Source organism: Thalassophryne amazonica, chromosome 13 (assembly GCF_902500255.1).
Source record: "Thalassophryne amazonica chromosome 13, fThaAma1.1, whole genome shotgun sequence".
Classification (NCBI taxonomy): domain Eukaryota; kingdom Metazoa; phylum Chordata; class Actinopteri; order Batrachoidiformes; family Batrachoididae; genus Thalassophryne; species Thalassophryne amazonica.
In genome coordinates, this window is record NC_047115.1 from 77,055,933 (window position 1) to 77,068,143 (window position 12,211).

Sequence of the window (12,211 nt, forward strand, 5' to 3'; positions counted from 1 at the left end):
GACCTGGTCTCATATTCAAATCCCCGTTAGAGATCAGCTGTTGAAGACAATAAAGCCCCAAAAGCAGTACAGGACAGTTTTACAGTTAGGCTCATCAGTTATTTATTTTACACTATTTGAGCACCCTATAAATTCAGTGTTTAGTCAGCAATTCTGTTAAAGCAACGACTGCAGATAAATTATCTACAAAAATGATCTGTTCCAAAAATAAAATGTGTGCGTGTGTATGTGTGCGTGCTGCTGTTAAAGCCAAACAAAAATGTACCTCTTTTCGTTGGGATCTACATCTCGGGATCTTTGTTTTGCGACTAGCTTCGCCATCCTCTTAGCCTTATTCTTCTGACGACTGCTCATGCCTGGACGAAATTCTGAGTCAATCAACTCGGCAGCTTGAACAGTCTGAAAACAATTAATTATGTACATCAGTACATTAATGTTGAACTGACTGAACACACACAAACATGCAATGTACACTTTTTGCTGGGTGGCTGGTCTGTGGTACCCATGGTTGCTGCATAAGCCCCATGTGTACTTCAATAGTGTGATGTGGATGAGAGTCCACAACTCCTCCTGGACCAGTGGTGGGCAGCAAGAGCCAATTCTTTATAACCAATTACCTCAGCTGGTGGATTTTCAGTTGAGCTCTCTTCAGCTTAAAGAGCTGGTCATCATTAGGTGGGCGGACTGACACAATGCAGATGTAATATCTTATCAGATGACACAGAGGTGGGAAGACTGCTACTTAAGTGAATCTATGGTAATTATCATCATGTGCAACAAACAAGTATGTTATTTGAAAAATAAATACAAATACTGATCATGCAGAGTCACAAGGAATGGCCCAAACAACATGTCAGATTGCACCATTTCATTTAAATTTTTACAAAATTTCACCAGGGGGGTAGAATTCTCTTGGACCACAGGTGGATGCGCAATTGTACAGAATTAGTCCCCAACACTGCACTGTTAAATCTTATTCAGAACAGATGGCCAAAGACTGGACACTTTGACTCATGAGCAAAGACTTGAAACTTCATTTGGAGCACAGACAGACGCAAATGCAAAGTCTTTGCAATACCCTGGGGGAGATAATGGTCTCATGGTTAAGGTGTTGGGCTTGAGACCAAAAGATCCTCAGTTCAAATCCCAGCTTGACTGGAAAAAAAAATAAATAAATAAATACTAAGGGCCCTGGGGCAAGGTATTTAATCCTCTACTGCTCAGTGTGTAGTGGGCACCTTGTATGGCAGCACCCTCACATCGGGGTGAATGTGAGGCATTATTTGTAAAGTGCTTTGAGCATCTGATGCAGATGGAGAAGTGCTACATAAATGCAGTCCATTTACCCGATGACCATATTTCAGCCTCTGGTAAAAATTAAAGACTTTTTGGCATCTTTCATTTGAATGTATTCAGTGACTATGTGAAATGCAAATGCCATTCAAATAACCTGGAATGGGATTTTGAGCTGAATATATAATATGATGTAAATATTAGAACATTTAAGCAGGTACAAACAAATCTGTGAAAGACTGGACTTCTACAATATGAGACTATTAAAAGGTGACCACAGCACACAGACGTCATTGTTAATGTATCAACATGACCAGCGCTGTTTAAAAAAAAAAAAAAAAGTGAATTTATCGTTTATACCCCCATCACATTAGAGGCCGAATGCCGCCTGAATTCAACCTACATTCCAGCACAGTCAATCCAAACAGCCCAAATGCTCACTACTTTCAAGGTGGAAAAATATTATAAGTCCAAGTGGACTAACTACATTCTGATTGCATTCCAAATATTCTCACAGCATCCTAACAGAATTCAATACAGTCTGATCGCATTTGAGGGAAATTCGCCATGGTCCGGCACACCAACTCCTCCTGGCATGTGCCGAATGTGGCACGGAGCTGCCAGAAGCTCTGCAAACATGGTGCGGAAAGGAAATATTGTAATGTGCAAAGTCTATGGCACGCATTCATTTTGTCAACTGGACATGAACATTATATTCTCTAACTCATAACAGGGAATGACAATGTATCTGTAATATGTTGTCATGGCTGCAACACCCCGTTCATACATGCTGCTTATGTATCAGTGCATTACAGAGCTGCGCAGCAACTCACTGCTTGTGAACGCGGTGTTACGTCCATAATGAGCATGATATTACAGATACATTGTCAGTCCATCTCATGAGTTAGAAGATGTATCGGTAACATTATGTTATCATGGCTGTGACACCCATTCAGATGCTCTACAAGTCAGTGCGTCACTGAGCCACTGACCAGCGTGCGCACCTGAACGGACTGTCCGCTGTAATACAAATCATATGACAGATACAACATCCAACTCCTATGAAGGCATGACGTTGCAAATGTATTACCAAGCCATTACAATATAAATAAAATAGATCAACGACTCCATGTGCCTCTCACTGCACACCAGACAGGCTGCATCCTGTGATATTTCCCCTGTGACCCTGGGAGCGACGCAATATTGTTACATCATCCAGGTTCTGAGGGGAAATGAGTCGTCCACTACAAAAATATTCTGTATGGCATGGCATCCAGCCCGCTGCTGGTTCAGGGCTTGTACCATCTGATCACTCTATTCAGAGAGTCCATCATGTGTGCCAAAAACCGTTTGCCAGCGCGAGACTGGGTGTTTCTTCAGCATCCCTTGTTTGGGCCATTTGATTTCCGAGAGAGAGAAAGCAAACGAGCGGGTGTCCGAGTGTGTCCTGTATTTGGCATTTTTATGAAGACCTGCTGCCCTTCCTTTCTGGATTTCAAAGGAAATCCTATTTGTGGCCTGAAACATGTAATCCAGGACCTTCTGATTATGGGATCAGTGACATGCATCACGGACTGGTGGCCATTACTGGGGACTGCCCTGGAAATTACACACAAGTATATTCGTTATCTGATGACCGCAATAATCTGATCGCTCTGTTTATATGCATTACAATTAGGCATGGGTACTGATAAGATTTTATCGATATCGATACCATTATCGATCCAATTCCCAATGCCTCTTGTGAATTTTCTGTGTACTAAAAGTAGACTTTATAGGTTTTCTATGTCAACAACATTTTGAGTCTTAAAGTAAATAAATATGAAATTGGTCACTGGATCCTTGATCTCTGGACATAAATAGAAACAAAAAAAATCTGTAGTTTTTGGCAAAAGCATTTCCTTTCAGACATTAATGGCACGAAAGTCTCTCCACACGTCTGAGCTGAACTCAGCTGCTGGAGTCTGCAGCCATACAATCTTGGGCTGCTGCTCGTCAGCGCAGGGCGTCTCGCTTTGGGAGGAAAAACATTTTGATCGATTGCAGTTTATTGGTTGTATTATAACGTTTTGAAAGAGGTGTCATTTGATTTAAATGGCGCCCAATTTGACAGGAGCACGTTTCGTGTTGAAATAAAGCCATTATATATATATATATATATATATATATATATATATCCGTATACAAATGGAGGTTTTGCTCACATGGAATCATTCGATTCAGGTTCTGCCTACATTCTAATACAGCTGTCAGAATATCTGTCCCTTCCGAATGTGCCTCGAATTTTGGATTTTTTTCCCCCACGTTCCAACTGATTTTGCTTGATTCCTGCTCATTCATTAAGTATACACAATCTTTAAGGAATGATCCCACATTAACGCTGGCATTTCAATGCACGACTGCTGTATGTAGTGCACATTTTACTCATATCTTGTCATTGATGACTTGGTGAGGCAGAATTCAATGTTTATGTTCATCCAGCTGGTGAATTCATGTACTGGCACTGCAGCGATTAGACCTACCAAATGGTTGCGGAAGCTGGATCCAGCTGTGTAACTGCTGCCATAGTCTCTTGGTGCACTGTTTTGCCATGTGTAATCTAGGTCCTCATCATTAAATAGCTCCTCTGTGTTCATGCCAATGGCTGCACCCATGTCAAGGCCCAACTTTTTCTGAAGGAGCTTCCTTTGGCGGGCCAGACGTTCCTTAGCATCAATCTCACCTAATAACAATAATGATAAAAAACAACACAAACAAAAGGAAGAGAACACAGACCATAAACAACATTCACAGCATCCATTGTGTTTACATAGCAGGTGATGCATCCCACAACATCTATGTGAAGGAGCGATAAAGAGAACATGAAAGAAAATGCCAAGAAAATATGCAAAATTTATTTATCCTCCGTCAAATCGTTGCCATTTTGTCACCAAATAGCAGAATTTCTTTTCTCACTCATGTGTAATATAATGTTCCTCTCCTATGGAACTCTTCTTTATAATCTGAGTTAGTGTCGTACATCTTTGCACATTCCTTGTATTTTGTAAATTGTGTACAGTTTTTTGCTTTCCTTCCTTCATTATTATTCTATTCTACTTTATTTCAACTCATTTATTTATCATCAACCACTGCACTGAAAAGAGAGCTGCTACTTTTTAAATTGCGTATACTTTGTACTGCGTACACTGTAAAATGACAAAAAGTATTCTGATCTGCTGATAATACAGCGTAATTTCAACCAGTAGTGGGCACAGCTAACCAAAATGTTAGCTTCGATAACTGGTAATCAGCTAACTGAAAAGTTATCTTTTTAACGCTAAATTATCTAAAAACTTATCAGACAATACAGATAACCAATAACTTTAAATTTTGCCACTGCTCTCAGCTACTAAGAAGCTGATTTGGAGTTTAAACACCAACAAAGCTTCTAATAGAACCAACGGTGATCACAAACCCAAACAGCCAATGAGCCAGCGCTTCTGTCTTTGTGCGCTCTGCCCCCTGCTGTAGGAAAGCGTCATTTACCCTGACAGGATACAGTAGTCCAGCGATGAGGCAGAGAGGCAGAGATCTTAAAATGGAAAGCAGATTTGAATTATCGTTTTGCTTTATAAATAAAATTATTCCAGATAGAATAACTACATTAATGTAAACTCTTAAAATGTACAAAGTGATATATAACACATATCTGTTCATTTTAAAATAATGCACTAATTCTGAAGATTTGAACATTAACACACCAAAGGGATTATGGGTAAACTAAGCCTCCGCTCATACTGATTGGTTGATTCATTCATTCTATGCAAAAACCAAACACAAGTGAATCAATGTAACATGTTGGTGTTTACAAATAAATGTGCTTTTGTAAAATGTCATTTTTCTCATTTGTATAAAAAAAAAGAAAGAAATTAAGATCCCGCTAGACAGCGCCTAAGCGCACGCGTGATGACATCACAACTCTATCCGGTTAGGGAGACAAGCTTTCTTTCAAAAAGAAGAACTGACAAAAAAATTCTCGCATGTGGTTGCTGGAGTTGTGTGGCGATAGGAATCGCCGTTTGAATGCTTGAATAACGATGTCAGTTGCACAAAGAAATCAGATAGTGAAAACATGTTCGTGCAATGTAACAGATCAATCAGTCGCTCCGTGAGGCGTCATAACATCAAGCCTGGTTCACATGGCAAGATAATTAGGCCGATAGACTCGATCTTCCTCTTCGGAAGAATCTTAAGGACGTCCCGACAATCATGATGACACTAAATATAATCTTATCAGATATTCCTGCCGTGTGTGGTGTGTCAAGAAGGATGTGAGGAGCTACATGTGACATGCAGCCAATCAGAAAGCGAGGTGTTTGACCTGGGAATGTGCGTGTGTGAAATCTGTGTGTTGTTTTTACTGTGTGGCTGACACCACACACTGTTCAACTAAACCAGATCTATGAATTTTTTTTTTTTTTTTTAATCTCCACGTGTGTGGTCTCTCAGGTTTTGGAAACCTACAGATAATTTTAAAATCCTGTGGTCGACACTGTGATATAACCAGTTGCCAGTTGTTGGCAGTGTTCTGTGCATTTTGATGCTGGTTATATCACATGGCCTGAATCACAATTTAACAGACTTTTCGGCTTTTGCAGAAGCAACCCGGGGTTCTTCTGGCATTTTTACATAAAATAAACACAATAACAATGTCTATAAACCCACAAAATATATTCACAAGAGTTTTAGGCACAATATACAGAGTTTAATGCTGTTATCCCTGTGGAGCCTGATCAGAGCGTCTCAAATGCATTTCTTCTGTCGTGAATACCCATAATGTTTCTTTTAGAACCCGCTCTTCTCTGTTTGTAGAGGATAGAACTGTGCATCTACTACAAAAAGCTAAATCTGTAAAAGTGTTAGCGAATTAAAAATTATCGGAGGAAAACTTATCGGAAGATAATTGGTCCGATGATGGTTTCTGTGTGTGTGGGGAGGCAACTTCAATGGGCTTAGGCACCTTACATAGGCCAGAATTAATCTCTTGTGTGGCTATAATTAATTATTTTGCCACAAGCAACTGTTGAATTTGAAACAACAAAAAAAGTTGACTAATTTCCGATGGTACTTGAATGCAGCATCAGCGGCAGGAGCAGCTGCTGCGTGCGCTTATTATTTTGTATTAAATATGAGTGTAGGAATGATAATCCAGCCCTTCTGTACATGTGGCAATTCACACGCACTGATTAATTTACTGCTGATATATTCAATCATCTTTACACTTATATTTATTCTCCCTTTTGACAGTTTTCTGTTATAAATCAATAAATATGGCTTAGAACATAATACAGCAGTGACCACAGCACACTTTTTTTTTTTTTTTTTTAAATTGGAGTAGACAGAGCGCGCAGTGTGTTGACAGACAGTGAGGATTCTGATGATGATGGAGATGATCCCTCTTTTGTTCTGGACGAGGAACCAGAGCAGGTGGGTCCACCAACGTGCACACAGATCTCCACAGCTTCTGTTTGCCATTTCTCCAGGACTCAGGCGCTATGAGCTCCGTCCCAGCGCCGAGTCCTGGAACTCAGAGATGCAGACACACACTGCTCCATCTGTGGCTCCAGGCGTGTTTCGTTAAAGCGTCGAGATTGTGAGCTGTGGTTTTGTTAAGTTCCTCTTTCGTCCCTTTTGCGCTCTTGCTTCGCAGACTGTTCAGTGATGAAGCTCTTTCGTCCATCTTTTCTCAACAAATTGTGACGTTTTTTACTCTTTCCCTTCATTCAGGAATCGTCGTGTGCCGTGTGACTGGGCCATAACGATTTACTTTATTATGCACATTAATAGCTGTGATCTGTGTATTTTCTCAGTAATCATGCATTAAGTGGATTTAACATGTGAAGCTACCAGCAGCTGCTACAAGTGTTAACACTGTTAGCATACAACATTAAAACACATTAAGAGTTTCACTTATTGTGAATACTGCAAAAGAGATGTTTGATCCTCGGGAGGAGCTCGGAGTCGAGCCGCTGCTCCTCCATATTGAAAGGAGTCAGTTGAGGTGGCTCGGGCATCTTTTCCGGATGCCCCCTGGACGCCTTGCTGGAGAGGTGTTCCGGGCACGTCCCATTGGGAGGAGGACCCGAGGAAGACCCAGGACACGCTGGAAGGATTACATCTCTCGGCTGGCTTGGGAACGCCTTGGGTTTCCCCCAGAGAAGCTGGGGGAGGTGTGTGTGGATCGGGAGGTCTGGGTGGCTTTGCTTGAGCTGCTGCCCCCGCGACCCGACTCCCGATAAAGCGGAAGAAAATGGATTGATGGATGGAAATGTGTGATCCATTACGATATTTCACCGCCCAACAAGCCAGATTATTTCAGGTGTTTGTCATAAAATACTCCAAACAAGCGGACAGTCTCCATGACCAGGCACATCGAGCGGACTCCGAGTTAAACACGAAACACTGAGATGCAACGTTCAGCAGCTGCCAACTGTCAGAGTGACCATGTCCCCAATTATACAGAACATTATGGCATTAGTTTAAACTAAGATGTTAGAAAAAGATTCACCCCTCTGTACAGCTGTCATGGAGGCAGAAACTGATAAGAGACCAAAAGCATGTTTTCCACCAAACTATAAACGTGTTTTTTTTTCTGCTCTAAAGTTGGACATTTTAACATGGAGTGTTATGGGAAAGAGCTCTGTTTCAAAACACGAGTTAAGGTACTGCACTTCTGTGTCAACCTCCTTTATAGTGGATTCAGGTTACTGCTTGCTCAGACCACTCTGGAAAACAATGGGGGGGATTTTGCTATGAATGGAAAAACAAACTGGACGGAAGACTCACGTCACCGTATAAATGAGACACTACAGGACAAGAAGGATGTAGGGACAAATTGTCTCCATCAGTTTTTACTTCAACATCAAATCACCAAAGTAGTTACAGAACACAGCTAAAAGACGGGGGTGGGGACAAAAAGAAATAGGAACACCACACACACACACACACACACACACACACACACACACACACACACACACACACACACACACACACACACACACACACACCTTAGCTTTGAAAGTCTTCACTTTCAGCAGATCACCTAAAACCATCTCCACCACCATTTAATATGCACTGTGCAGCACATTGTGTTGTGAGTACGCTTGAGTGCATTTTGTTCCAGTGAATCCAAAGTGCAATTAAAATTAATATACATGTGCACAAGATGAGGACAGATGTCCTGTGCAGTGTTTTCTGCAGTTTTAAGTATTAGTACATCAGCAGGGCATCAAGATTTAAACATTATCACAATGCAGAATCCTATTTTGATTATTCTGACAAGAACAAAATGCCACAGAGCCAGGCGCACCTTTTAGTTTTATGGAGTGGCAATAATCCAAACGCCGGAGTCAGTCGTACATACACGTGAGCGATAACCGGTTTCACGGTATACCGCAGTATGAAAAAGCCATGGTATCAAAACCACTAAAATTTTCTGTTATACCATCCCTACGGTATGAACGGTTATGAGAATTCTTGACAGGCAGAGCAGAGGCGGCCACCCTTTCCAATGGCACGCACCTCTGTCTCTGTTTACAAACAGGCAGCTAACGTTAGCTAGCTCTGCATCATGGCTGAAGGAGGTGAAGCCTGCGCTGAACTTTTCCCTCCGTCTAAAAGGACCAAGTCAGCTTTTTCATTTTATTTTCCGTGTAATAGCCCTTCAAGCCAAAAACGGTGGCAACAAAGCACCGTAGCTTTGGCCTGTGTCGGACTTGGAGTGATTCAAGATACCCGCAAAGGATTACATGGAAACTTTATCCCGTCTTTGAAACCACTGAGAAGTACAAGCGGTGGACTCGAGTCATGCTTGTGATCGACGAAATTTCTCCCACAAACATGTCAAGAAGGACAAATACATCTATTCCAAGCACTTTGTTGGTGAAGTTGGGCCAATACTGAGCATCCTGAGTTCCGGACGTTATTTCAGCCACGTTTCCCACAGGGCAGATGCTACATGTCTAAAAGAGAGTCTATCATTTTGGCATTTTTTCTAAATTTATCAGTGCTATAGTGTTGTGTGGGCCGCTGAAGAGGAGGTACTGCTGGCCCACCACCACCAGAGGGCGCCCTGTCTGGAGTGCGGGCTCCAGGCACCAGAGGGCGCAGCCGCCTCACAGGAGCAGCCGGGGTGACAGCTGTCACTTATCACCTACAACAGCTGTCACCAATCATCTGATCAGCAGTGGTATATCAGCAGGACGACATCTCCACCTCTTTGCCGAGATATCGCTCTACCTAGAAGGTACCGTACTCAGCTGACTGTGTTGTTTTTTGACAGTAACCCTTTGTTACTTTTGTGCGTTGTATAGCAGACATTCTTCCAACGAGAGGTGGAGGTGGTTTTCCCGCCGTGCGGATTGCTGGGTGCAAACGCGCCCACATTTAACTGTTTTTGTTCCTCGCCAGCAGTACCAGATCCGACACGCGGAGGCAGTGGCCACCTGGGAGTTCGGGACTTGGCGGCTCCAGTATTCCCGGGGTTCGGTGGCGGAGGAAATCGTGTGGTTCCGGTTCTGCTTTGGACAGACGTCTCTTATCTTCGAGCCTGCCCACGTGACACATTCTTGTGAATTGACTTCTTTGTCTATTGTTGTGATCCGTTGTGTTTGTTGTGCTTATTCACAACAGTAAAGTGTTGTTATTTGACTTCCTCCATTGTCCGTTCATTTGCGCCCCCTGTTGTGGGTCCGTGTTCCTACACTTTCACAACAGTATAGTGCTCGTAGCAGTAGACATCGTGTCAATTAGTGGGTCTGAATCACATGCAAATAGCCATAATGAAACCGTAAAACAGCGGTATTTTTGCCCACAGTTATTATACTGTCCAAATCTCATACCAGCCCATGCCTAGTCGTACATGAGCTCACACTTACACAGGCAGTGCAAGGAGGAGGCTTTACAATTTGAAATCAGTGAATAAGAGCCATACGGAATGTACTGGAAGTAAATTCATCGTGGATCATTACAAATATTTTGCTTTGAAAAGTACCAAGTTATCACACAGCAAGGGAAAAAAGAAAAAAGTATCAAGATGCATCAATAATCATTTTCGAATTTAATGACAGCCCTCTCAAACATTATTAAATCAAATCATGCTCCTTTCTCTGCCCTTGACCAAGGCAGTGTCTCTACATCTGGAGCTGGTCTCCAGGCACCGGCCTGCAGGCCCACCACTCTCTGGTTGGATTGCATCCAATTATAATTAGTAAGTGGTAAATACATTACTAACACATTGTTGCATGTACAATGAAAATAAAAGGCCCTCCTTCCAACAATCTTTTTGTTTTAACAAAATTAATTAAGCCAAAAGGTGCCTTACTTTTTGCACTTGAAATGTAAAGTACAAACCCAAAGGTGGATTTTAACCATACAATGCATTACTTTTTCCTCCACCTCACTTTCTCTGTGGTGTAATACTGCATCTGAAAGAAAAGAATCGGTTATAACCAAAACTACGTACCAGTTTTTTCATCTTGCAGCTCAAACTCGGCCCCCAGCAGATCCCAGTAGGGATGCTCCATGTTTGAGGAGGCGGGAGATGTCAAAGTGATAAAAACTCAACCGGCCACTAGAGGAAACAAACAAAGGTTCCTTGTAACTTAAGTTACCACTTTAAATGAAGACATTTTTGTTAGTTTTTCAAGAAATGCATTTTTCTGTTCAAGAAACATATGCTTTACAATGTGGAGACCTTTGTATTTCAAAAGGGTGGTATGGGTTAATGGCCCTTCAATGCCTGAACTACTGGGCCATTTTCTCCATATGACGGGCCCTTCTCATACATCAATGGAACGATACATAGTGGAAAATAAAAATAAATCAAGATGTAATTTTTTTTTTAGTCTACTGTAAGAGCCATGACTTTAATCAATTTAAAGTTAAATATGATCTGAATTTCATTATTTGTATTATAATCTAATTACATTTGTTCCACAAATCTGACTGGTTAATCATGTGAGATTTCAGATCATAAAATATTACGTTGACGGTGGCAAAATATTCAACCGTTTCACATTTGATGTATTATGCCGCGTTCACACCGAGTGCGACCAGACGCCACAATTTCGTGTTGGGCGCGTGGCGACGGACGTGCCACCATTGCGTATTTGGTGTATTCTAGTGAATTTTAATGAGTATGAAGCCCTCTGAAACAAAGAAAACTAACTTCAAACTGTCAAGTAAAAATTCTTTGTCTTCTGTAGTATTCTGATCGGTTCTAATCCGGTAAATGCGCCAAAAGGGTGCCGTGTCGCTGACTGTACAGTCAAAATACAAAATTAGGGCCTAAAGCAACTGACAACGTTGCCCTGCTGTGCAACACTGTCACCAGTTTTGAAAACACATGCGCACTGAGAAACTCAAAACTGGCTTATTCACATTTAATCGGTAAAATGCTCTCACTCGTAAAACAAACTTGGGCTGCAACTAACGATTATTTTAGTAATTGTTTATTTTTCCGAATGTGTTTTGTTTTTTTAACCTACATGTGAGTTTTGCCATTATTTCTTTAAGTGAGTCATTATTAAAAGGCCTTTGTCACACATCATCAACGTTTGACCTTGTAACAAAGTTATGATGTTATATTGTCATCAAAAACATACCTGGAGTAGTGTTTTGCACATACATACATCACCGACACACCACAAAGAGTTTTCCATCAGGTTTCCCCCAATTATGAGCATTTTTAGATGTCTACACCAACTATCTCAACCACTGACAACACATTACAGCAAGAGTCCACCAAAGTATTTCAAAAGCCTGACTAAAGTGTAATATGTGATCTTTAATAAGATATTTTCATGAAAAAGACACAAATGTGCAGTTTACTGCATTTTATTTTTGCTTGTGTAAGAACACAGCTTAAATGTGGTTT

The 12,211-nt window shown here is 41.4% G+C and overlaps 1 protein-coding gene across 1 annotated transcript in view; it reads right to left on the reverse strand.

Moving 5' to 3' along the window:
• LOC117522981 (TATA-binding protein-associated factor 172-like) overlaps nt 1–10,917 on the reverse strand; it is a 22,697-nt gene extending 11,780 nt beyond the window's left edge. Inside the window, exons 1-3 of the mRNA XM_034184399.1 lie at nt 10,799–10,917; nt 3,816–4,015; nt 266–399 (exon numbers count right to left, since the gene is read on the reverse strand). Coding sequence (XP_034040290.1) covers nt 266–399; nt 3,816–4,015; nt 10,799–10,859 — 395 coding nt within the window. The 5' untranslated portion in view covers nt 10,860–10,917. The remainder of the gene's footprint in view (nt 1–265; nt 400–3,815; nt 4,016–10,798) is intronic.
• Nucleotides 10,918–12,211: the final 1,294 nt, after the last annotated feature.